We start from the raw sequence: 27,367 nt of genomic DNA, 5'->3' as shown, positions 1-27,367 counted from the left end.
AACAGAAAAGGCCAACTGACTTATTTCTCCAAATACAAGAAATACCAAACACGGTACCAGAATGAACAGAAAGTATAGAATTGAAGGTAGACATTTTCTCACTGGAGTAATTCACTGCTATGCAAACAGACAGACTGAAATAACCCAGCAAAGTTCTGGACTAGTTTGGCAGGACTCAATGAAAGAAAATTAGCAGTTTAGATCAAATTTCTCTTTCTATATCATCCCACTAGACCAGTACAGATGCCTGAGACGTACCCAGAAGCCCCTCAGAGAAGGTGGGAAACTGATAAACCTGCTTTCAAGGCACTAGCTCAAGCATGTATTCTCAGCCTACAATACCTTGTGAAGAAGGGCAGAGAAGACTAGGTGGCTACCCTATAAATCTCCACTGGATGCACCAACCTAAACTCTGTCCAGCATGATGCCTGCATTCTGGTCTAATGTGCCTGAGCCCTATCACAGCTTTGATCTAATGAACCTTGGATGCTGCTTCACTTTTTTTGTTACCCCTAACCCAAATGAAGATATGGGTGATGTTATCCCGACAGAGCCCGGTGCAGATGCTGACTAGCTTACAGCGTAGAATTTTCTACCAGTGTCCCACTGAATATGCGCTGGTGCCTTCCTGCACGACGCACAAGCGAGGGTCTTCCAGTCTTCATTTTTCTGCGGAGCTGAGAAGATATGCTTTGTGTTTTCTGCCTCATGCTGTGCTGTAGTTTTCAGTGAGTGCCTTCCCATGCGGGTATTTTTTGTTTTTTTCTCTAAAGTTTCCAGTTTTATCTGTTACTTTTTTAGTTCTTTTTCAGCATTTTTAGATTTCCTTTCTTTTTTGTGAGGCTGCACAGTTAGGCCGCAGCCCCGTCCTCAATTTGAACACTTCCCCTTTTTTGTAGTTCAAGATTGAGGACTTTAATTTAGCCGAGATTATTTTTTCAATGTCCAAGAAGACTCCCAGTGGCTTCAAGCGGTGCGCCAAGTGTAGACGTGTGATTTCTGTCACAGACCCGCACAATTGGTGCATTGGGTGCCTTAGTCCAAATCATAACCCTGTGTTTGTGATCTGTTTGCATATGCAGGTGAGAACCCAGATGGTGCCACTGGCTCAAATGGAGCATCTTTTTGGCTCTTTGAATACTGGACAATCATCTTCAGCACTGGTGGCATCAACCTTCATCGCTGCTCAGACATCAGCATCCAGTGGGAGTGCACCAGCATCAAGTGGTCTCCACCTGCCTCAACACTGGCCGCTGTTAGCAGGCCCTGGGACCAGTCAACATCGGACCCGACACCAAGGAGACACTTGGATTCGGCGGTGTCCTCATCAGCACCGGGGAACAGAAGCTTTGTGCATCAGAGGAAGCCCAAGAAGCATAAGCATTGTCTTTCTTAACCCACGGTGCTGGGAGCACTGAGACATCAGACTCTCTGATACCCAAGGAGTGCCGCCATTGGGAAGACTGCTCCCCGTCTGAGGAAGTGGTGCCGGTGCACCTGTCAATGAGCGGCCAGGTCCTCGGCACCAGTTAAGCACTGATGCCTTCTCAGACTGCCTCTGCCCTGGCTTCAATGCCTTTGCCGATGCCATAAGTACATAAGTATTGCCATACTGGGACAGACTGAAGGTCCATCAAGCCCAGCATCCTGTTTCCAACAGTGGCCAATCCAGGTCACAAGCACCCGGCAAGATCCCAAAACAGTACAATACATTTTATGCTGCTTATTCTAGAAATAAGCAGTGGATTTTCCCCAAGACCATTTTAATAATGGTCTATGGAATTTTCCTTTAGGAAACCATCCAAACCTTTTTTTAAACTCTGCTAATCTAACCAAAATTTTTTTTATCGACATTTCAATTATCTTAGCTTTCTTGTTTTCAGTGAGCCTGGTAGCTCCCGGAGGGAGTGGAAAACATGAAAAAGGATCTGAAGATGCTAGAAGAATGGTCTAAGGTTTGGCAATTAAAATTCAATGCCAAGAAATGCAAAGTGATGCACTTAGGGAATAGAAATCCATGGGAGATGTATGTGTTAGGTGGCGAGAGTCTGATAGGTACAGACGGGGAGAGGGATCTTGGGGTGATAGTATCTGAGGATTTGAAGGTGACGAAACAGTGTGACAAGGCGGTGGCTGTATCTAGAAGGTTGTTGGGCTGTATAGAGAGAGGTGTGACCAGCAGAAGAAAGGGAGTGTTGATGCCCCTGTATAAGTCGTTGGTGAGGCCCCACCTGGAGTAATGTGTTCAGTTTTGGAGGCCGTATCTTGCTAAGGATGTAAAAAGAATCGAACCGGTGCAAAGAAAAGCTACGAGAATGGTATGGGATTTGCGTAAACAAGACGTATGAGGAAAGACTTGCTGACCTGAACATGTATACCCTGGAGGAAAGGAGAAACAGGGGTGATATGATACAGACGTTCAAATATTTGAAAGGTATTAATCCACAAACAAACCTTTTCCGGAGATACGAAGGCAGTAGAATGAGAGGACATGAAATGAGATTGAAGGGGGGCAGACTCAAGAAAAATGTCAGGAAGTATTTCTTCACGGAGAGAGTGGTGGATGCTTGGAATGCCCTCCCGCGGGAGGTGGTGGAGATGAAAACGGTAACGGAATTCAAACATGCGTGGGATAAACATAAAGGAATCCGGTTCAGGAATGGATCCTCAGGAGCTTAACCAAGATTGGATAGCAGAGCCGGTAGTGGGAGGCGGGGCTGGAGGTTGGGAGGCGGGGAAAGTGCTGGGCAGACTTATACAGTCTGTGCCAGAGCCGGTGGTGGGAGGCGGGACTGGAGGTTGGGAGGTAGGGATAGTGCTGGGCAGACTTATACGGTCTGTGCCAGAGCCGGTGGTGGGAGGCAGGGATAGTGCTGGGCAGACTTATATGGTCTGTGCCCTGAAGAGCACAGGTACAAATCAAAGTAGGGTATACACAAAAAGTAGCACACATGAGTTGTCTTGTTGGGCAGACTGGATGGACCGTGCAGGTCTTTTTTCTGCCGTCATCTACTATGTTACTATGTTACTATGTATTCCCACATGTGAGAGTAAGAAGGCCTGCTTGTCCTTGGAGAAAGCAAAGATACTTACCTGTAGCTGGTGTTCTCTGAGGAAAGCAGGCTGACTATTCTCTCATACCCTCCCGTCTCCCATAGGAGTTGTCTTTAGTTTAGGTTTTCTCCTTTTTCATCTGACTGGAGGACCCTCACACGTGTATTGGGTGGAATGGCACCAGTGCATGCGTGGTGGGATGCTGCTGGAAAATTCCACACTGTAATCTGGCTAGCATCCGCACTGGGTTCCGTCAGGATGACGTTACCCAAATGTGAGAAAAGTCGGCCTGCTGTCATCAGAGAACATCAGCTACAGGTAAGTATCTTTGCTTTGTTGCATGATTTTATGACAACTTGTTCATTATAGGGTTTTCAGAAATAATCTTGGCTACATCCTGGTTCTTGGTCACCTCCACTGTTTGGTTGTTGTTGTTACACTGTAAGAGACGCATCAAGCATAAAAAAATGAAAATGGATTACCACAAACTGACATTTCAAGCCACATTCTTGAAATGAAACATTGGTTTAAGGGAATATTTTCTTTCTTACAGTTATGCCTTTTTTATTCTGCTAATTCCTATCAATGGTTCTAAGTGAATTACAAAGAAGAAAACTAGATTATCCACCCGATATTCAGCCAGCGGCGGTCAAGGTTTTTTTAAATGCCTACTGTTGTTGGATGAATTAGCTCCCAATATTCAGTGCTGGGCCATGTCTGGGCACCAGCACTGAATATTGGGGGTTACGTGTGGGCGGGCAGGCTGCAAAAGCTTATGTGGGCCCTGGCTGAATACTGGCTGGGACACGCATAACTATTAAAACAAAAATAAACCCTCCCAATCCCCCTCCTGACCTTCCTCCTACCCTCCCATCATGTTCTAAGTCCCCCTCCCCTCACCTCCCCCCTAAACAACCCCCCACCTCCTGATGTCTAATTAACCCCTTCCCCATGCCTACTTGCCTCCATGATGGTCCAACGGGGGTCTATGGGGGCAGAAATGCAACCTCCTCGCTTCCTTCCCTACACTAATCTTGACTGTATTCTCACATTTTAAAAATGGAGCCCTCACTGGAATTCATCATTTGTAATAAAACCCATTTTTGTTATTTGTGAAGTGATCAATTATGAAGTGATTGTAACAACTGGGAAGGTCCGAGGAGCAGGTACTAATGCCAATGTGTTTATGCAACTTTACGGGGAGAATGGGAAATCAGAGGAGACCATCCTAAAAAGTAGATCGAATGACTTTGAAAGAGGAGCAATCGATATATTTAAGGTATGCATTGCACAATTGACGTATTAGATCTTAACATTTAGATGAAACTGTTCAGAGGCAAAGAAATGTAACAATTCTGACTTCAATAGAGGTCCTTTGTACCACTAGTCATGCATATTCTTTAAGATTTTAAGGGGCCCTGTTTACAAAGGCACGCTAGCGTTTTAGTGTGCGCTAAAAATTAGCATGTGCTGTGTAGACGCCCATAATATTCCTAGGGGCCCTAAATTAAAATTGTGATGATGAACAAATCATCGATAGAACTTTTTAACGTGTGCAAATCAATTGTATGCACATTAATTCATAAGGTAATAGGTATTACATTGATTTTCACACCTCTGCCACTGATTAATGCCCAGATTTAACATCCTGTAACTGCTAGGGTGGTCGCAACAATTCGCCATTCATTTAACACAGAGAAAACCTCTTTAACTTACTTTGACTGAAGGGTGATGTCCTGCCATGTTATCTGCCACATTAACAGTTAATATTGACTCTACCTTAACTGTAAGTCACTTTCTTACCCATTCCATCCCCCTTCCGTGTTAGGAACCTAACATGGAAATTAGTGCACACTAACGGTTAAGGTGCCACGTTAGCCATTAGCACAGCACCTGCATTAACTCTTAACATGCAGTACTGCTGGATTTATGGCTAACACAGCTTAGTAAATAGGACCCTAAGTGGCCCTTTTACTAAGTCACATAGGTGACTATGTGTGCCCAACGCATGCCAATTTGGAACTGCTGCCCGACTACTGCGTGGCCCGGGCGGTAATTTCATTTTGCATGCGTGTCCAGTATGCACTAACCGGTTGGTAATCGGCATTGTACGTGCACTGACAATTACCGCCCAGTTAATGCGTGAGACCTTACCCCTAAGTCAAGGGGTGGCGGTAAGGTCTCAGTCCAAAATGGACGCGCGCCAATTTTCATTTTGCTGCACGTCCGTTTTCAGCCCCCCCCCAAAAGGGCCTTTTTTTGCAGGTGCGCTGAAAAATGAACCTGCTCACAACCAATGCATTCGCCTACACCAGTGCAGGCCACTTTTTGGTGCACATTAGTAAAAGGACCCCTAAATAATTTCATCTGTATTGCAGAGCACTAATTTCCTCAATTCATGAAGATGATAAAAGATCCTTCAATGCGTTTTTCACACTAAAAGATGTAGAACTGCTCCTAGGCTTGTGTTTCCCACAACTCAACAAAACCTGAATACCTCCTTACTGTATGTATATATTATAAATACTTAGGGGTCCTTTTACTAAGCTGCAGTAAAAAGTGTCCTTAGCGTACCCTTATGCAGGCTTTTCCTGTGCGCTAAGGCTGTTTTTACTGCAGCTGGAAAATGGCAAATATCGGGCAGGAAAGTCCCACAAAAGAATGCACTAACCCCCAAATTCTATAAATGGTGCCTAAAGCTATGCACATTAAATTGGGTGTGTGCCCAATATATGTGCATAACTTAATTGAATAATGAGCCAATGAGCGCTAATAATTAGGTGGTAACAACCAATTATAAGTACTAATTGGGCTTAATTAGGAGTTAGGCACACATTGGATCTGTGCCTATAATGTTATGCGCTTATCCGAACTGTGCCTAACTTCTATTGTGTGTAACTACAGTAATACCTCGGTTTTCGTTGACTTCAGTTATCGTTGGTTTCGGATTTGGCCGATTTTTTTCACGAAAAATTTGTCTCGGATTTCGTTGGCATGCCTATGTGACCTTGCTGCTAATTTTGCAAAACAAAGGGTGACCCACGCGTTCTCCTGCTCAGTGTGGCGTTGTTTTTGCCCAGGATGTGTGCATGAGAGAGATTTTGAAGGGTTTGAGCCTTCCCCTGATGATTGCCTCGGTTTTTGTCAGTTTCAGATTTCGCCGATTGTTTTCAGACGGATTATCGACGAAAACCGAGGCATCACTGTATATGAGGGTATGGTTAGGGGCATTCCAGGGGTGTTCCCAAAATTTTCATTCGTTAAATATAGAATCACATCTAAATGTAGGCACCTGCATTCTATACGTCTACATTTAGGCATGGATATGTGCTGAGCTCAGTTCTTTTAAGGACTCATACCCCTTACAGAATCTCACTAAGCCTGTTTTTTTTTCAGTGCTGATTTTGTGGGCACAAAATATAGAATTTGGCCCTAAGCTCATTTCTTAGCTCAGCTTAGTAAAAGGCCACCTGTATTTGATAGTGTAATGTCCCCTGTATGTCCTACAGGGTGAAAGCATGGAATATAAATTTTATACTAAACTAACTTAAATTCTATGCCAATTAACATTTCTTCTATCACAGATAGAGGCCGCAGATGTAGGTAAGATCATTAAGCTTCGGATTGGTCATGATGGCAAAGGTATTGGTGATGGCTGGTATCTAGAAACTATCACCATCAAGCGAGTTAAGGTGACAGTGGAAGAACCTGACAAGAAGAAGAAGAAAACGAAGAAGAAATCCAGTGAGGAGGTAGAGGACCTGAAAGAAGAAAAAATTGTAGAAACATATAAGTTTGTGTGCCAGCGCTGGTTGGCCAGAGATGAAGGTGATGGGGAGCTGGTTGTGGAGCTGCTGCCCGAGGAAGGCCCTGAACTTGATGGTAAATTTACAGTTTTCTGCAGTGAATGTCAGGGGCGTAGCCACGGGTGGGTCTGGATGGGCCCAGGCCCACCCACTTTTCCTACAGGCCCGCCCCGCCCACCCCCTGCTCTGACCTGAAGCGTGTTCTCCCTCCAATCCAGCACCGGGGATCATAGCCAGCCTTCTACCACGTCCAGCAGGAAGTTGCAGAGTAGGCGGGACGCGCCTGAGAAGAAGCTCCGACGACGGGCGCTGGACGTGGTAGAAGGCTGGCTATGATCGCCGGTGCTGGATTGGAGGGAGAACGCGCTTCAGGTCAGTGCAGGGGGCTGTCGCGGGCGGGGCGGTCACGGGTGGACACAAAATGTGGTGGCGGCGGCGGGCGGGGGGTGGACGGTGGAGAGGAAAGAGGTCCGTGCCCACCCAGTCCACCTCCAGGCCCACCCAAAAATTAATCGCTGGCTACGCTACTGGTGAATGTGTATTGCATGACAAAGAGCAGACGTTTTAAATAGAAAGTTTGCTTTTCTTTTTGGTGTTCCTTAAATAAATCCAATGAAAATAAGATATGCTGAAATATTTTTGAGCCAAATTGAACAATACCATTTGCTTGTAAAGAGACCTGGACAGCAAGCTGGTTTTGACAAATGAAAGTGGAACCTTGGCTAGTTTCAAGGCTTGTTTTTTGAACGATGGATATGACATATCAGTTTCCAATATATACACATATGGAAGACTCTCGGATTTCAGCTATTTCAGCATATGTTGAATTTTCAGGGATTGAGTTGTCCCATTCGTCAGAGACTTCATTTGATGAATATCTGATGCTGCAAAAAGTAATCTGCAGAGTCTGGTCAAGTTTTTTTTTTTTAGAATACATTAACCCCCTAGTTCTATAAATGTCACCAAAACTTATGTGTACAAATTTGGGTGTGTGCCCAATTTGCGCGCACAATTTAATCTTTTTTCTACTTTTGTTGTCTCTGGTTTCTGCTTTCCTCCTCTTCATTCTCTCCCTTCCATCCAGCGTCTGCTCACTTTCTCTGCCCCTTCCATCCAGTATCTGCCCTTTCTCGCTCTCCCTTCCATCCAGTGTTTGCCTGCTTTCTCTGCCCCTTCCATCCAGTTTGCCCTCTCTCTCTTCCATTCTGCGTCTGACCTCTCTCCCTTTCCATATGGTGTCTGCCCGCTTTCCGCGGGTCAACATTCAGCATGGTTTAACCAGGCAGGATAGGCATATTTCATCATCTTTCTCCTACGTCAGCCCAAAGTCCTGGAATGTTCTACCAAGGCATCTAAAGGAGATTGATGATCACCAGCTAGTCAAGAAATCTTTAAAAACATTTTTCTTCGAGAAAGCTCATCCTACCAATTAACGCTTAATCCCCGCCTACCTCAATTTGTCTATGCTCATTTACTACTCCAACCTATTCAAGCATCCTTGTATAATCCTCCTGTACTTTCCCGTCTTTCTGACTTGTCATGCCATTACCCTGATTGCATTGTAACCTTTTGTAACATTGTAAGCCACATTGTGCTCGCTCTGGTGGGAAAATGTGGGGTATAAATGTACCACAAATAAATAAATAAATAAATAAATATTCAGTGCCACTAGCCAGACAGTGGCTGGCATCATATTTCTGGATCTAATTCAGCGAGCAGCAGCCAACATTTAAACAAAAATGCTGACAGCCACCAGCTGAAAATTCCCCCCTTGATTTCGAATTTCAATCATTGATGAAGAGACTACATTCACTCCATTACTAAGGAAAATATTCTCAGAGAATGAGAATGTCTGATAATTATTTGCAGTAAGTCCTTTCTACTGTTCTGTGTCTCTGCAAAAGACCGTAATGAATCAGACCCAGACTCTTATCTCTGCTCACTGCTCCTTACAGAGAATACCTACGAAGTCCACGTGTTCACTGGGAGTGTGTTGGGGGCCGGTACTGATGCCAATGTCTATGTGAACATCTACGGAGAAACAGGGGACACTGGTGATCGCCAGCTGAAAAAGTCAAACCACCTGAATAAATTTGAGAGGCGGCAGGTAGGGTTTTACTTTCACTGTGGCTTGTTTCACTTAGGTTTTCTAACATAGCTATCATGCATTTTTGTAGGTTAACTGTATCATTAAATATGATTTGATCTGCTCTGAATAGATCTTAGAAGGGGGAATACAAATAATGCAAATTAAAAAATAAATATGTCCAGGGAATGAAAATCATTAGCATGGGGTCTTGAACTCATTTGAATAACAGATGACAAAATCAACATTGTGAGGTTTCTGTTTCCACTGGGAGCAGTAATTATTTAAACAGCAATCTCCTGTATGAATACCCAGTCTTACATTGATATCTAACCCTTAGGAGGAATGGAAGCTCTCTGAGGGGCCCTTTTACTAAGCCACGGTAAAAAGTGGCCTGTGGTACATAAGTATTACCATACTGGGAAAAACCAAAGGTCCGTCAAGCCCAGCATCCTGTTTCCAACAGTGGCCAATCCAGGTCACAAATACCTGGCAAAATCCCCCAAAAGTACAAAACATTTTATACTGCTTATCCCAGAAATAGTGGATTTTCCCCAAGTCCATTTAATAATGGTCTATGGACTTTTCCTTTAGGAAGCTGTCCAAACATTTTTAAACTCCGCTAAGCTAACTGCCTTTACCACATTCTCTGGCAACAAATTCCAGAGTTTAATTACACGTTGAGTAAAGAAAATTTTTCTCCGATTCGTTTTAAAATTACTGCATTGTAGCTTCATCGCATGCCCTCTAGTCCTAGTATTTTTGGAATGCGTAAACAGACGCTTCACATCTACCCGTTCAACTTCACTCATTATTTTATAGATCTCTATCATATCTCCCCTCAGCCGCCTTTTCTCCAAGCTGAAGAGCCCTAGGTGCTTTAGCCTTTCCTCACAGGGAAGTCGTCCCATCCCCTTTATCATTTTCGTCGCCCTTCTCTGCACCTTTTCTAATTCCACTATATCTTTTTTGAGATGGTAATGTGGGCACGTGTTTTTGGCATACTCTGGGCCATTTTTTTACCGTGGCTTGGAAAAAAGGCATTTTTCAATGGGGGGCAGTAAATGGCCGTGCGCTAGATCTAAAAGTAGCAGAAGGCTATTTACTGCCTGAACCTTTACCGCCACCTATTGACCTAGCGGTAAGGGCTCATGCACTATTCGCAAGGTAATCATGCAGCGTGCGCTAATGTGGCAACACTGCTGATTACTGCTGGGAACGCCCCCATGGTAAAAAGTAGAAAAATATTTTCCACCATGGGAAACAATGCATGCCAACTTTGAAACTACTACATCTCCATCTTCACCTGCCCCTGCATATGCCCACTCCCCTCCAACAATATCTGTCCTACTACCACCAATGCCCTTCTTCCATCCCCTGTATCAAGCCCATCTCCAAGCCCCATCTCCCACCCACTCCCTTGTTAGAACCCAGGCCATAGCATCAGATTGGTCTCATCAGCCCCCTTCTCCTATCTGCCCAGCACCACTAAATCCACTGCAGAGAAGGGAGCTCCTTTTGTAGCTCAAGACTAGCCGCCTGCACTGCTCAGGAATTGAAAGTAGAGATCAAATACTTCCTGAACCGCATATGAAACAGAAAGTAGATTCTCTCTGATTTTAGCAGCTACAGTATGTGGTGCCGGCAGCCAGAGCGAGAAATGTTGTTCACCACTCTATAGTTAATTTAATGGTGCCAGACCAAGCAGGTAAGTAGAAAGGTATAGCTGGCATACGTTCTGGTGGAACCAAAAGAAACTGGTGCACCACAACAATATGAAAAGGGTGGACCATCCCAAAGAGTGACATTCACCACCACAATGACTTTTGAAGGCAATGAGTGAGGTTTTCTACCGGTGCATCTGGGGTATACATTTGGAAAGATCAACATGTTTTGCTTTCTAAATGCTACAGAGACTCTATGGCAATGATTTTCAACCTTTTTTCACTTATTTATTTATTTATTGCATTTGTATCCCACCTTTTCCCACCTATTTGTAGGCTCAAAGTGGCTTACAGAGTGTGGTTATGACATAATCATTTCATGATAACAAGTACAATTCTTATAGTTTGAAAGCTGGTAAGAGAAGATAGGCATAGTCGTTTCATGATAATAAGTACAATTATTACTGTTTAAAGATTAGGTAAGGGAGGATAGACGGAAGGTGTTGGGTAAGTTAGAGGTGAGCTGTGGTAACTGTGTGATTTGTTGAAGTAGTTTGTAGGCTATTTATTTTCCTTGTAGGCCTTTTGGAAGAGATGAGTTTTCAGGGATTTGCGGAAGTTAGTTAATTCGTCAATAGCTTTCAGGTCTCTAGGTAGAGCATTCCACAGCTGCGTGCTCAAGTAGGAGAAGGTGGTGGCGTGTGTCAGTTTGTATTTCAGTCCTTTGCAGCTGGGGAAGTGCAGATTGAGATATTTGCGGGATGATCTTACAGTGTTTCTGGGAGGCAAGTCCACAAGGTTTAGCATGTAGATTGGGGCGTCTGCGTGTATAATTTTGTGTACTATCGTGCAGATCTTAAACTCAACACGTTCTTTGAGTGGGAGCCAATGGAGTTTCTCTCTTAGGGGTTTAGCACTTTCATATTTATTTTTTCCGAATGTGAGTCTGGCGGCTGTATTCTGGGCTGTTTGGAGTTTTTTGATAGTTTGTTCTTTGCAGCCAGCGTAAAGTGCATTACAGTAGTCCAGGTGACTTATTACCATTGACTGTACCAAGGTGCGGAAGATATGTCTCGGGAAGAAAGGTTTTACTCTTTTGAGTTTCCACATTGATTGGAACATTCTCTTCATTGTATTCTTCACATGAGTATCAAGTGTGAGGTTTCGGTCGATAGTTACTCCAAGAAGTTTTAGGTTTTGCGCGACGGGAAGAGAACAGTATGGTGTGGTTATTTTGGAGTAGGTGTTTTTGTTGTGTTGAGAAGTTAGTACGAGACTTTTTGTTTTCTCTGCATTGAGTTTCAGTTTGAACGCGTTAGCCCAGGAGTGCATGGTTTGGAGGCTTTGATTGATCTTGTTGGTGATTTCGTTTAGATCCTGCTTGAATGGGATGTAGATCGTGACATCGTCTGCATATATATAGGGATTGAAGTTTTGATTGGCTAGGAGTTTGGCTAGTGGTATCATCATTAGGTTGAAGAGAGTTGGTGACAGGGTACACCAGATGGATGATGCATATATGACCCTTAGAAACCTTTAGTCCGACACAATCTGAGTTAAATATAACCATGCTCTGCATCTACAAAAGTCCAACAAGTGCAGATCATAACTAGGACATTTCTCCATGGAAATCACAATACAATTATTCTGATTCTCATGTAATCCTGTCAGAGCATGCTTTCAACCGTCTCTCTTTGCCCATTTTATAGGTGGTAAGGGCTCAAGCAGTATTCCTGTACTAACCAGTTAGTGCGCGGCAATGTACCTGCACTGTTTAGAGGAGGAACACCCGGTCTCTGCTCATGACACGCCCCTCAAAAATAATATATTTTAGTGTATTATTAGCACGCACACATTTGACAGTTCCACAAGATGCCCGAGCATGTCCGGTATGCCGTTTTAAGCCATGTTAGGTGTACATTAGCACCTAACACAGCTTAATAAAAGGGCCCCTGATAGCACTAAAAATATATGTAGCAGCTTTGCTGGCCACCATCTCTCTACAACCACAACCTACTTTACCCTGATGAGGTTGGGGGTGGGTTGGGGGAAATCCTTGTGTGGTTTTGTAGCCCAGCTGCCAACGTGTCTCTTTCATGTGTTGGTCCTGCAGGAGGACATATTCACCATCAAGGCCATTGACCTGGGAGTGCTGAAGAAGTTACGCATCTGCCATGATAATTCAGGAGTCAATGCAGCCTGGTTCCTGGACCGAGTGGAGATCGTAGATTGCAAAGACAACATCACGTGAGCAACGTTCTGAATTCTATTCATTCACTTGACCTTTGGCCTTTGAAAAAATAATTTGAAACCAAGCAAGACCTGATTTTGCTACTAACAACTACTGTATATGCAAATTCAAGCACGTAAGTGCCAAAACCAGCTCAGCTTAGGGCTTCCAAATAATTCCAAATAATAATTTTTTCATGACAACTTGATCCAGGCCTGGTTTTATTCCACCACGTTGCAAGGACTTGTAGGCCTGCTGTTCTTAAAGTAACTTGAACAATAGATCCATGCATTCTATTGGGTACATCCAATGCTGAATCAAGCTGTTACATAAATATATTTTTTAACGGAGTCAGTTGGCAACTCTAAGCTTAGCAGGACTGGCCTTTATACAGTGTGTTTTTTCTAGCAAAAAAGGTGCCGGTACTCAAATGATAGGCCACCCTTCAGGGGTGGGGTGATCAGTGAGGGACCCACCCCACAATGGCCAGGCCCCCTGCAACCAGTCACAGAATCTATGACGAGGCAGAATTGGTGTGTAGAGCCTGAGCTCTTTCATTAAAACTTGGGGTCCATAGGTCAATTTTAGCAGACAATGGAAAAGGTGTCGGTACTCAGTACCCCCAAGTACCCCCTCAAAAAAGCCCTGCCTTTATATCAGTTTTACATTGCCAATCTTTACAGATTTACCTTGCTTGAAGCCATATCTCAATATCTTATCAAAGGGCCCTTTTACTAAACCATGGTAGGCACTAGCACAGGCCTACTGTGTGGCAGAAAGCACTGCCTTAGGGCTCGCTGAGGCATCCCACGGTAGCGTTCCTCTCAGTGCGTGCTAATCCCGTGCTGAAAAATATCTTTGTATTTTACTGCACAGGAGGTGTGACTATGGGTGGAGAGTAGGGTGCCCTGCACTAATCGGGAAGCACAGGGAAATTGCCGCTCGCTGTCCGATTACTGCGGGGTTAGCATGGAAGCACATAGGGGGGCTTTTATGAAGTAGCGGTAAGCCCAATGCAGGCTTACCGCTCGCTAATCCGGAACTACTGCCAGCCCCACACATCCACCAGTGGTAGTTCCAGCTGGAGCACACGCCGTTTCCGGTGCTCAGATTTTTTTTTTGTTTAGCGTGGTGCTAACTCGGCGGTAAATGGGCATCACCGTACGCTGCCCGGTTACACTGGGTTACCGCAGGAGCTCTTACTGCCAGCTCAATGGGTGGCGGTTACTGCTCCCCACTGCATGGCCACGCAGTAAGGGTTATCTTACCGCGTGTCCATTTTTTGTGGGGGAGGGGGGCTTTTGACCCACTGCAGTAAAAAGGGCCTTGGCAAGCTTCACAGCTTAGTGAAAGGACCCCTCAGTGCCTACAAAACAGGTGTTGGTAAGGGCTCACACGGTAATGGCCATGGGCTAATTGGGAAATTAGCACGTGGCCATTAAATAAAAATATCTAAATGTGGCCATTTTACCACTGTGCTAAAAGTGGCTGCAGTGCTTGGGAACCCCGTGCACTGACAACAGTGCTAGCCACTTTATAGCATGGCTTAGTAAAAGGACCCCCTATTTCTAATTCACATTTGGCCTGAAATGGAAGATTAGTAGGTTCTGCAAGAGTAAAGGTAGGTCTATTGCACCATTCTCGTAGCTTTTCTTTGCACCGCTTCAATTCTTTTTACATCCTTAACAAGATACGGCCTCCAGAACTGAGTATTGTGTTCAGTTCTGGAGGCCGTATCTTGTTAAGGATGTAAAAAGAATTGAAGCGGTGCAAAGAAAAGCTACGAGAATGGTATGGGATTTGCGTTACAAGACGTATGAGGAGAGACTTGCGGACCTGAACATGTATACTCTGGAGGAAAGGAGAAACAGGGGTGATATGATACAGACGTTCAAACATTTGAAAGGTATTAATCTGCAAACGAACCTTTTCCGGAGATGCGAAGGCGGTAGAACGAGAGGACATGAAATGAGATTGAAGGGGGGCAGACTCAAGAAAAATGTCAGGAAGTATTTTTTCACGGAGAGAGTAGTGGATGCTTGGAATGCCCTCCCGCGGGAGGTGGTGGAAACGAAAACGGTAACGGAATTCAAACATGCGTGGGATAAACATAAAGGAATCCTGCTCAGAAGGGATGGATCCTAAAGAGTTTAGATGAGATTGGGTGGCAAAGCTGGTGGCGGGAGACGGAGATGGTGCTGGGCAGACTTATACGGTCTGTGCCAGAGCCGATGGTGGGAGGCGGGACTGGTGGTTGGGAGGCGGGGATAGTGCTGGGAAGACTTATACGGTCTGTGCCAGAGCCGATGGTGGGAGGCGGGACTGGTGGTTGGGAGGCGGGGATAGTGCTGGGCAGACTTATACGGTCTGTGCCCTGAAAAGGACAGGTACAAATCAAGGTAAGGTATACACAAAAAGTAGCACATGTGAGTTTATCTTGTTGGGCAGACTGGATGGACCGTGCAGGTCTTTTTCTGCCGTCAACTAATATGTTACTATGTTACTATGCAGAAAAGTACAGTTATGGAAGACTAGCAAAAAAAAAAAAAAAAAAAGGCTGGTAAGAGAAAATAAATAAATTAAAAAGAAAAAATCCAATATATCCAAAAATGGAGTAATTGAATGAGAAGTTTAAATCATCAAAACAGGTGGGTAAATCTTATTTTTATATCTTTTTTTTTTCACTTTATAAACTGTACAGAACACCACCATCAGAGTTCTCCGCATGGTAAAAAAAAAGTTGATAGCATTACTCTGCTTCTTATGGAGCACCACTGGTTCCCAATTCAACACAGAATACAATTTAAAATTCTCACACTAACACATGAGGTCTTACACTCTGGTATCCCCCTTTATATTTCTTCTCTTATTGTCCCTTACGCATCCTTAATGACCATAGTTTTCATGTCCCTCTGTGTCCAAGACACACCACATCCCCTTTCTTGTGGGACAGTTTCCCGGCCCCTCTCTGACTGGAAACTTCCACCTAAATAAATAAATAATTCAAAGACACTCCAACAACATCTCTTCATTACTACCTTCGTCTTAGAGCTGTGGGCAGCAAAACACTGGAGGATCTGCCAACCCCTGGTATATCTTTCTTCTTTTACATACTGTATACACCTATATGACCTCCTCTGTCCTCTTCTGCCTTTTTTTCTTTCCCTATCCTATTATCAGATGAAGTTATTTTCCTATTTTTAATCTCAATTTAAGAGGCCCTTTTACCAAGCTGCAGTAAGCTCTGAAAAGGGCTTATTGAGGGGCACGCTAAGGCACCTCGCAGTAAGTTCCAAATGTGTACACACTACCCACGTGCTATAAAAATTTTAGTTTTTTTCTGAGTGGACATGCCTGGGGGTGGAGAGTGGACGTTTCTGTGGTAATTAGTTTGCACGTCTGCATCACTACGAACTAAGGGGCTCTTTTACTAAAGTGGGCCTACTGCATGGTAAAAGGGAGCCATGCCCATAGGTGGAGAGTAGGCATGCCTGTGCTAATCAGATAGCACAGGCACATTACCACATGCTACTTGATTACCACATGAGTAGGGTTACCATATTTGGTTCCCCCAAAAAGAGGACACATGCCACACCCCCTGTCACACCCCCTGCCACACCACACCCTGCCCCCTTTCGCACACACACCCCCATCACATATCGCCCCATTCCTGTCACACACCCCTCCCCCATCACACCCCCCCTAAGGGTGTCCAGTCCTCCTCTCCCCTTACCTTACTCTAGTGCCCTGGTGGTCTAGTGACCTCTTCGGGGCAGGAAAGAGCCCCATCTTTCCAGCCTGGAGTGCATGCATACTGTTCCCCTTGCTGACGGTCCCGGCACCGATTCAAAATGGCCATCGAGAGTTGAAGCGGCCATTTTGAATTGGCGCCGGGACTGTCAGCAAGGGGAACAGTATGTAGGGCAGCGCTCCGGGCAGGAAAGAGGTGGCTCTTTCCTGCCCTGAAGAGGTCACTAGATCACCAGGACAGTACAGTAAGGTATGGGGAGAGGACTAGGATAGGACACCACTAGGCCAGCCTGCCCGTTTGTCCGGAAATACGGTTGCTTGGCCATGTCCTCAAAAAGAGGACATGTCCGGGTAAAACTGGACATATGGTAACCCTACATGGGAGTAGCACGGGAGCCCTCACCGCCTCCTAAATAGGTAGCAGTAATGGCCACATGCTAATGGGGAAATTAGCATGTGGCCATTTCAATAAAATATCATATGGTGGTCATTTTACCGCCATTCTAAATGTGGCCGCAGCACACAGAAAACCCACATGCTGACGCCAGTGCTGGCCACTTTTTAGTGTAGCTTGGTAAAAGGACCCGTAACTGATTAGCACATGATCCCTTACTGCCTACAAAATAGGTAGTGGTAAGAGCTCATGCACTAATTTTTTTTAATGGCCACATGCTAATGACAACATTAGCGCGTGGCCATTAATACAAAAATTTGAAAGTCAATCATTTTACTGCTCAGTTTTATTACAACGAGAATGCAGTGCACGGCGTGCTGAAAACAGGAGAGGAAGCAAGTGCGAGACCAGCGCAGGACAGATAAAAGCTTCAGCTGGCGGAGGTTGGGGACCCCCACCAGCAAAGGTACCTTGCAGCGGCGGGTGGCAGGGTTGGGGGTCAGAAGCGGCGGGGGAGGGGCGGCGGCTGGGGGAGGTGGCCTAAAATGTGCCCCCCCCCCCCCACTATATAGTTCATGATCATGAACAGAAACAAAAACTAGTTGCCCTCTTACTAAGCTGCGTTGGGTGCTAATGCGTGCCTAATTCAGCTTAAAATGGCGTACTGTGGGATGCACTCAGGAGTCCTGTGATAAGTGCACAAAAGAAGCCATCAAAGGTGGAGAAACACAGAAGTGCCTACAAGTGTAGATCAAGAAGTCTTGGACTTCTTGTCCTGTGGAAACTGCCAAGTGTGCACGCACGTACACTAAAATGATATTTTGAGGGAGCATATCAGGGGCGGAGAGTGGGCATTTCTGCGCTAATCAGTTAGCACAGCTGCATTACCACACGCTAACTGATTAGTGCAGGAATAGTGCATAAGCCGTTGCCACCTACAAATGGGTGGCAGTAAGTGCACACGGGCTAATTTTTTTAAAATAGCCACATGCTAATGGCAACATTAGCAAATGGCCATTAAGACAAGAAATAGAAAAAGGACATTTTTCTGGCTTTGGTAAAAATGGCCTTAGCACTGAGGAAAAACCCCTGAAAGGGTGTGCAAAGGCCACTTTTTAATACAGCTTAGTAAAAGGACTCCTAAATAAATTTTTAAAATTGAAGAAACTCAAGTATCATTTAACAAAGCAGTCCCATATTCTTTACATATTTCCCAAGTCTTTCTGAACTACATGGGAAATGAAGCTGACCCTGGGCTCTGTCCAACTTTATCAGAAAGAAATCTGGTTAAGTTACTGGGATCAGAGAAAACATATGTTCTAACCCAGTGGCTCCCAAAATTTTCTTGAGTCACAGCACCCCCTAGGCTACACATTTCCTCTCAAGTCTCCCCCTGTTCCCACTCTGGAATTCGTTGCCAGAGAATGTGGTTAAGGCGGTTAGCTTAGCGGAGTTAAAAAAGGTTTGGATGGCTTCCTAAAGAAAAAGTCCATAGACCATTATTAAATGGACTTGGGGAAAATCCACTATTCTGGGATAGTTTGTTTTGTACTTTTTGGGGATCTTGCCAGGTATTTGTGACCTGGATTGGCCTCTGTTGGAAACAGGATGCTGGGATTGATGGACCTTTAGTCTGTCCCAGTATGGCATTACTTATGTACTTATTATCAAAAGTCTGATGGTCTTGAGAAGACTGATCACCCTATTAGAAAGTGGCACGTAATTGGGCCCTTTTACTAAACTTTGCTAAAAAAGTGGCCAGCGCTATCACTAGTGCGGGACATTCCCATGTGCTGAGGCCACTTTTAGCGCAGCTGTAAAATGGCCGCATTTTCTCAATTAATGTCCGTGCCATATCCGCCCCCTTTGCGGCCGCTGCCGCGTCCCCGCTGCTGCCCTCCTGCCACTGCTTCCACCTTCCCCGCCGCTGCTCTGCCCCCCCCCCCCCACTGTTTGTCCCACGCTGGTCTCAAATTGCCTGGCACCCTGTTCTGTGTTCAGTCGCTGTGCACACTCGTTTATATTTCATATTGAACTATACACTACTACTACTAATAATAGCATTTATATAGCGCTACCAGACACATGCAGCGCTGAACACTTGACATAGAGAGACAGTCCCTGCTCAAAGAGCTTACAATCTAGGTAAAATACACAAATGTAACAAGATCACATGAACTCTTCTGCAGTGGCGTTCCTAGGGGGGCTGACACCCGGGGCAGATCGCCGATGCACCCTGCCCCCCCCCTGGGTGCAGCGCCCCCCCCCCCAGAACAGCGCAACGCCCCCCCCCCCCCGGCGTGCACCCGGAGCGGACCGCCCCTACCACCCCCCCTTGGTACGCTATTGCTCTTCTGTCAGCTTCAATAAATATTATATAGGCTGTAAAGTTTAAAACACTTACGTGTGTAAACCTTCCAGTGCAAAAACAATGATTTTGATAACAGTCCTGTAAATAGTGACTGATAGCACTAAAGTGATCAAACTTACCCTCTTCTCCAAATAGGGGCCCGTTTGAGTTGTTGAAACTATTGTTAGGAACATCATTGATTACTGTAATATAACTTATTTGGGCTTACCTGCCACCAGTATTAAATCGTTGCAAATGGTTCAAAATTCAGCAGTGCGTTTGCTTTTTTGGATTGTCGAAGTTTGATGATATCGCTGTATACTTAAAAAGCTTGACGTGGTTTGCCAATTGCTTATCGTATAAAATCAAAGGTACTTTTGATGCTGCATAATGTTTTGCATCAGAAATCTTCTTTATATTTGACACACGCAGTGCAAAAATATGTTCCATCACGTCGATTGCGATCACTGATGTCTTATGATTTTGTATTGCCCGCTTTGAACCGTGTGCGTTTGGACATAATGAAACAAAGAACTTTCTCTTTAGCTGAGCCAATAATATGGAATGAATTGCCAAGATATCTCAAAAATGAACAACATGCACTAACATTTAAACGCCAGCTGAAAAGACATTTGTTATGCCTGGCATATTATACATCTGATGTTGCTTCCTTTTTTGATTACTTAAAAGGCCTGGATGTTACATTCTGGTATGTTCTGCCTGGCATATTATGCATTTGCTGATACTACTTCTTTGGATCACTTAAAGGGGCATGGATGTTATTGTTTGGTATTCTTGTGTATTATGTTATTGTGTATTTACAAGATTTTATGTATGTGTCTCCTGTGGTAAAAACAACAGTGTGTAGTAAAAATCCTACTTTAGATGCCTAACACAAGAGTGGGTGGGACCTGGGTGTGACATGGGTAGGCAGAGGTGTGATTGTCTGTCACAGCCCCCCTCCACATACACACACACAAACACAACAGAAGCTTGACCCTGCTTGGCCTAACTTATGGAAGGCCTAGACCAAGCAACCCTCACAATGACTATCTAGACCCCCAGATCCAAGAACCCTGTCCCCCCATGAAGAAACCTCATCACAACAGAAAATTCTGCCCTCTAGAATCCTATCCCCCCCCATCCCCAACCTCCCTGGGACTTACCTTATGTTCCGTACTGTTGACTCCGTGTCCTGGGTGGCACTAGGGTTTGTTGGCTTCATTTTAGAATATGGCACTGACCTGGCAGCAGCAGAAGAGAACTGCTACTGCCAGAGGTAACTAACGTCACCAATGCTGACCCCTGCAGGGGGTGGGGGTCAGGGTGGTGGGAGGGGGAGGTTATGGTTTTGAGGGGTGGGGTTTTATATTATGGGTGGGGCTTCTGGATGTCAACGGGAGGCTTGGGCTTATAGTAAGGGGGTCAGTCTCGTGTCATGGGGAATGGTCTTCATGAGAGCTGGGTTTGTGTGTGGAGGGTCAGCCTCATGTCGGAGGGTCTGCATGGTCATCGGGAGGGTTGCAGGGCAGTGAGGGGTGGATCAGAGATTGGGGAGGTCAGGGTTTATGAAATGGCAGGGGTATAGAAGATCATGGGTTGAGGTTTGTGACATGGGGGATGTAATGTTAATGTTGTAATGTTTGTTACATTTGTACCCCACACTTTCCCACTCATGGCAGGCTCAATGCGGCTTACATGGGGCAATGGAGGGTTAAGTGACTTGCCCAGAGTCACAAGGAGCTGCCTGTGCCGGGAATCGAACTCAGTTCCTCAGGACCAAAGTCCACCACCCTAACCACTAGGCCACTCCTCCACTGTTGCTACTATTGGAGATTCTACATGGAATGTTGCTATTCCACTAGCAACATTCCATGTAGAAGTCGGCCCTTGCAGATCGCCAATGTGGCCGTGCAGGCTTCTGCTTCTGTGAGTCTGAGGTCCTGTACGTGCAGGACGTCAGACTCACAGAAACAGAAGCCTGCGCAGCCTTCTACATGGAATGTTGCTAGTGGAATAGCAACATTCCATGTAGAATCTCCAATAGTATCTATTTTATTTTTGTTACAGTTGTACCCCACGCTTTCCCACTCTTGGCAGGCTCAATGTGGCTTACATGGGGCAATGGAGGGTTAAGTGACTTGTCCAGAGTCACAAGGAGCTGCCTGTGCCGGGAATCGAACTCAGTTCCTCAGGACCAAAGTCCACCACCCTAACCACTAGGCCACTCCTCCACAATAGTAATAGTGGGATTTGAACCAGCCACCTTCTGATTACAAGACCTGTGCTCTAACCACTGCACCACTTATTCAGGGATCAATGTTTGTGACATGGGAAGATTGGGGATAAGGAGGTTGGGTTTTGTGATATCAAGGGGTTGGATCAGAGATTGGGAGTTGGGGTTTGTGATACCATGAGATCAGAACTTGGGGAGAAGTTTGTTGGGTGGGCGGTGTGGGCCACAGTGGCAGTGCTGTGATTTCTTTATTTCTGTTTGTGTGGGCCTGCGCTATGTTATCTGCAGAGACAGATACCACACGTGACTGCACTGTTTGACACCACAGGTAATGCATTGCCCATGCAATAACTGTCAGCCTTGTGTGGTAAATGCAGGCTAGATGCAGGGCATGCCCCCTACATGTACCACAGTCTTTGTAATTACTGCCAGTTAAATTTTGTGGAAAACATGCAAAAACTGCAGCACTTTAGTAAAACAGCCCCATAGACTTAATAGACACCACTGTTTTCTTGTAATGTCTAATAATACAAATAATGTCTATTTGGATAGGAGGAAGATCTGATGACCAGAAAAAAAAAACAACAATATATAAATTGGTTTAATAAATACTGACCAAAATTTAATTTAACAATTGTTTATAATTTTCCCATAAGCCTTAGTGAAGTATAGTCTTAATCTAGGGTTTTATAGGCACAATCAATTCTATTTAATTCTCTTCTCTAGGATTTATAAAGCGCTAAATCCCAATAGGTTCAAAGCGGTGTACAATCATAGCCCATACCTAAGCTAAGAATTAATCAAAAGCTCTACTTGCATGCATAACATTTCTGAAATAAGTATGTTTTTAAAACTTTTACTACATGAAAAATAGGAGTTTTGTTGTTTAACAGATATAGGAAGTTCCTTTCCGATCAAAGCAATCTGATACACAAAAGAGCTAATGAAACTTTCGTAAAACAAATTCTACTGCGAATAAATCATGACAGGAATGAGCTACACTTGTAAGTTAGGAGTGGGGTATGATTTCAGTCGATCAAATTTATGGCTAGCGCTTGCCTAAATATTTACATTTCTTTCTGATAAAGTTGGACAGAGCCCAAGGTCTTCCTTCTGGAGCTTATGGGGTATAATACCAAGGAGTGCTTAGAAATTCTTTTTTTTATCAAGCCAGTAGTATTCAATACAGCTTGGTAGTTTCTATATATTTTTGCCATATTTTCTCAATCTGTGATCAGGGCCAGCATTAGAGGGTGGCAAACAGGGCCGTTGCCCTGGGCCTTCATACCATAGGGTGGCCCCAAACCTGCCTCTTTCTAAAGGAGGCATAGACTGAAGTCCAGCTTTTGGACCCCCTCCCCGGTTTCTGCCCTGGGCCCCTGAATGTCTAACACCAATCGTGTCTGTGATTGCTTCTTTGGTACATGAAGGTCTTTTCTTTCTCCATACGATGTATTGGACAGCAAAACTCTTGCTAATAATGTCCTTGTGTTTTTATCTAGTACCCCAGGCTCTGATTTTCTTGCTTTGAGCTTGGAATCAGTTGGAGTGAGAATGCCCTTGGTGATCATAACTTCTTTCTTGTTTGAAGGTGGATGTATGATGCCATTCTTTGAAATGACGTTTCAATAGACTATCATCACAATAAAAATTGAATAACAAAATCTGATCTAAAACTAAATGGATAAAGGAAAATTGAAAGTTAGACTATGACTGCTCTATTTATTTTAAGTAGAGTGGATTGACAGTACCCACCACCATGTGGCATGATACTCCCTCCTGAATGCTGGACACATTTAAAACTTGTGGGTACAAAATCAACAACATCAGCTCATAAGTTTTGAAACAGCCTATGGCAAGGTTTGCCAAGTCAGTCCTGGAGTACCCCCTTGTCAGCCAGATTTTCAAGATATCCACAATGAATATGTGTAATCCATGGTTTGTTTAAGAACATGATAGTGTGAGTCCCAGGTGGCAGGTCACTGGGGGAGTGGCTGGAGGACCCAGGAGCTCAGAGAATATATAAAGGAAGCATTGGGGAAAAGATCCTGTCTCTAGTTCTGCCTCATGATAAAGTAACCAGGTCTGTGTGTGGGAGTTAGGTGTTATTGATGATCCCCCTGCCAGATGACCCATGGCATGAGAAGGGGGAGTCCTGTAGCATTGCGACCAGTGGTCAGTAAACTGCTATATTGCATCAGCCATTAGAGGAGCCAGGAACTCGGCAGATTGGGGAGTCTGGCCATAACTGGGGCTCGGGTGGAATTGCACTCTACCCCTGGCTGATAGCGAGACCTTCGGGGTGGCAGCCTGAAGAGAGTATGCAGTTATTGAAGTACATCAGGAGTGTGATATCCGCTCTGGGTTCTGACTGAACTGCAGAACAGGCATGAGGTTCAAGCACGTGCATTAGCCCTGAAATGTACTATTGCTTATGATTACCTGGAAAGCAATATATAAGTACATAAGTAATGCCACACTGGGAAAAGACCAAGCGTCCATCGAGCCCAGCATCCTGTCCATGACAGCGGCCAATACAGGCCGCTGTGGCACCTGGCGAGCTTCCCAAACGTACAATATGAATTATAATTGAACTGTATGAAGACCAATGCAGTGGAAACGATCAGTTAAGAAGTTAATAAATGTTCCATTTCTTTTAATCCTCTGAGTATCTTGTGGTTCCGGAGTGGATGAGCTGACTGCACAGAGTGAGTTAAATGATAAAAACCTGCAGTGCCTCTCGAGCCCCTTCTAAGCTGGTATAGCAGGACTGGGTTACATATGCATGAAATTGATTTGCATACACTGTATTATATGCAAATCTTTCATACATATTCATTATGGATATCCTGAAAGCCTGACTGGTAAGGAGATACTCCAGGACCAACTTGGGAAACACTGGCCTGTGGTGCTTAAGTTTGGTAGTGAGCAGGGTTGAGGATGGGTAAAACTGGTTGTCTTCAGGGGCTTTTCTGCCCTTCCTCAGCACTGTTCTCTGTATGCTAAGCAGAAGTCCTCCACCTACAGTCTTGCCAGTAGAGGGTGCTGTTTCACTATCAGATTTTCAATAGTGAAGGATAGGCAAGTTCTACAGGACTTCAGGGAACCTGCCTGCCTCTAGCGATTGAAAACAATATAAGCACCACCTCCCACTGGCAGCAATGTAGTTGGAGGATTCCCACTCAGCTTATAGGGAACAATGCGCCTCACAACCTAGCACTTGGATTTTTAAAGTGGTCTCCTATAGCATAACAACATGACTATTAGCGATGGTGTGTTTTTGGTTATTTAGCCCAAAATATTGCCAATCTATGACCTGAAATCCTAGTAGTTAAACACCCTTATAGGAAAAGAGAGGTGAACTGAAACCTAAGGATGAGAGACTGCTAGTTCAGTCCAGTTCAGTGGATTAGAGATAGTTCACAGCAAGTACAGAAAAAAACTGGTAAAACAGACATATGTAGATTCTGTAAAGAAAATCTGGACAAAGTTACTCATTTCATAGCTAGCTACAAAGTTCTGATGGGAGAGCATGTATATACAGAATAACACGGTAAGGTGGTACATTTCATCCACTGGAAACTTTGCAATATACCCGAAAAGCATTGGAGACCCTCATAGAATTATGGAAAATGAAGAGGTTGTGATCACCTGGGACATTCCCATTTCAAAGTATAGGAGGCCACAAGTTGATTAAACGAATTTTCAAGCACACTTGGATAGGGTGTCTATACATGTTACAGCTTATGAACTCCAGAAGGAAACTCTCTTTGACACGATTCAAGTACTGCAGCAGTGTCAGCAATCAATTTGAGACTCTTCACTACGGTCACTGTATATGCAAAACTAGGCCTATTAGCGGACATTGCCCCAAAATAGGTTTCATGAAAGGAAAGAGATTCTTTTTTTTTTTAAACCCTCTGGTTCTTCTCTTGCTGTAGATATTTTTTCCCCTGCCAACGATGGCTAGCTGTGGATGAAGATGATGGTCAGATTGTCAGACAGCTGGTGCCAGTGGAGGAAGCCTTTATGAAGAAGGATGACGAAGGCAGTGATGAAGAACAGGGTCTTGCTACCCTGGGTCTGGAGCAGAAAGGTTAGTATTGACCTGTTCTTTTGTTTATTTAAATGACCTTCTTGCCAAGATTCTTGTTATGATAAAAGCCTTATTTATTCTAGTTTCTTTATAGCCAATTTAGAAGTCCCTGGTGCACTGGGAGAGTAATTCTATAAAGTATGCACCAACAGTTAGTACATAAGTACATAAGTGTTGCCATACTGGGACAGACTGAAGGTCCATCAAGCCCAGTATCCTGTTTCCAACAGTGACCAATCCAGGTCACAAGTACCTGGCAAGATACCAAAACAATACAATACATTTTATGCTGCTTATCCAAGGGTGTGCTGGTAAATTTTTAACAACGGGCTCTCTCTGCGGGCATAGCCGGCCCTGAAATTTGGGGGGGGGGGGGAAATACATGCCTCTCTCTCCCCTCCCTTGTGAGGGCACGCTAGGCATACCTTTGGCGAGCCCCACCAGCCAATAAATGGACAGCCACCATTCTCTGCTGCTTGTTTCTGGCTCTGAGCAGCATGATGGAACCTTCTTGCGCTTGCATGAAAAGTCCCAGCCTGATGCTCAGAGTCAGAAACAAGGAGCGGGGAGCAGCAGCAGTCTATTTACTTGGCTGGTGGGGCCAGCATCACTGCCAGCAAAGTAAAAGAGAATTCAGGAGGGGGCCCAAGCCCACATTTTGGAAGTCAGTTGTTTAAGTAGCCATGGGGAGGCCTACTTTAACAACCGGCTCCCAAAATTCTTAAAAACTTAACAAACGGCTCTCGCGAGCCCGTGAGAGCCCGCTCCAGCACACCATTGTGCTTATCCCAGAACAGTTCTTTCATGCACAGAAGTACTTTACTCCCTATACTGTACTGTTCCTTTGGGTTTTTGCAGCCCAAATACATGACCCTGCATTGTTTAGCATTAAATTTTGGCTGCTGAATTCTGGACCCTTCTTCAAACTTTGCTAGGTCCCTCTACTTGTTATCCACAACATCGAGGATGTCTATTCTATTGCAAATTTTAGTGTCATCTTCAAAGAGGCAAAGCTGACCAGACAGCCCTTTTGAAATGTTGCTTACAAAAATATTTAAAATAACTAGATCAAGAACCGATCCCTATGGTATACCACTGATAATACCCTTTTTCTTCAGTATGAACTCCATTTACTACTCTGATTCCATTTACCATTTGCTGAAATCTTAATACACCACATCTAGTACTCTCCCTCAATCCAACTTTCTCATCACCCAGTCTGACAAGATGTACCGCTAGTAAAGCCACGGAGGCTCATTTTCAAAGCACATAAGGGCCCTTTTACTAAGTCGCGTAGGCGCCTATGTGCACCTAATGTGTGCCAAATTAAAGTTACTGCCCAGTTACCGCATGGCCCTCGCGGTAATTTCAATTTTGGTGCGTGTCTGCTACTTGCATCTGAAAAATATTTTTTATTTTCTGACGCGCAGTAGCTACGTGCATCAAGTGGTATTTGACGCGTGTAGACCATTTCCACCCGGTTACCGCATGAGACCCTACTGCTAGGTCAATGGCTTGCAGTAAGGTCTCAGACCCAAAATAGATGTGCGGCAATTTTCATTTTGCTGCACATCCATTTTTGGCAAAAATTTTTAAAAAGGCATTTTTTGTAGGTGCGCTGAAAAATAATTCTGTGCGTGCCCAAAACACGTGTCTACACTGCCACAGGCCATTTTTCAGCGCACCTCAGTAAAAGGACCC

General features: G+C 44.6%; 1 protein-coding gene across 1 annotated transcript in view; it reads left to right on the top strand.

The window, feature by feature from the left end:
- Positions 1-27,367, top strand: part of LOXHD1 (lipoxygenase homology domains 1) — a 439,720-nt gene that overhangs the window by 241,437 nt on the left and 170,916 nt on the right. The window contains exons 23-27 of the mRNA XM_030192909.1: positions 4,173-4,333; positions 6,639-6,936; positions 8,816-8,967; positions 12,724-12,857; positions 25,512-25,666. Of these exons, the coding sequence (XP_030048769.1) occupies positions 4,173-4,333; positions 6,639-6,936; positions 8,816-8,967; positions 12,724-12,857; positions 25,512-25,666 (900 nt within the window). The remainder of the gene's footprint in view (positions 1-4,172; positions 4,334-6,638; positions 6,937-8,815; positions 8,968-12,723; positions 12,858-25,511; positions 25,667-27,367) is intronic.

Source organism: Microcaecilia unicolor, chromosome 2, assembly GCF_901765095.1.
Source record: "Microcaecilia unicolor chromosome 2, aMicUni1.1, whole genome shotgun sequence".
Classification (NCBI taxonomy): domain Eukaryota; kingdom Metazoa; phylum Chordata; class Amphibia; order Gymnophiona; family Siphonopidae; genus Microcaecilia; species Microcaecilia unicolor.
This window is presented reverse-complemented; position numbering and strand designations above follow the sequence as displayed.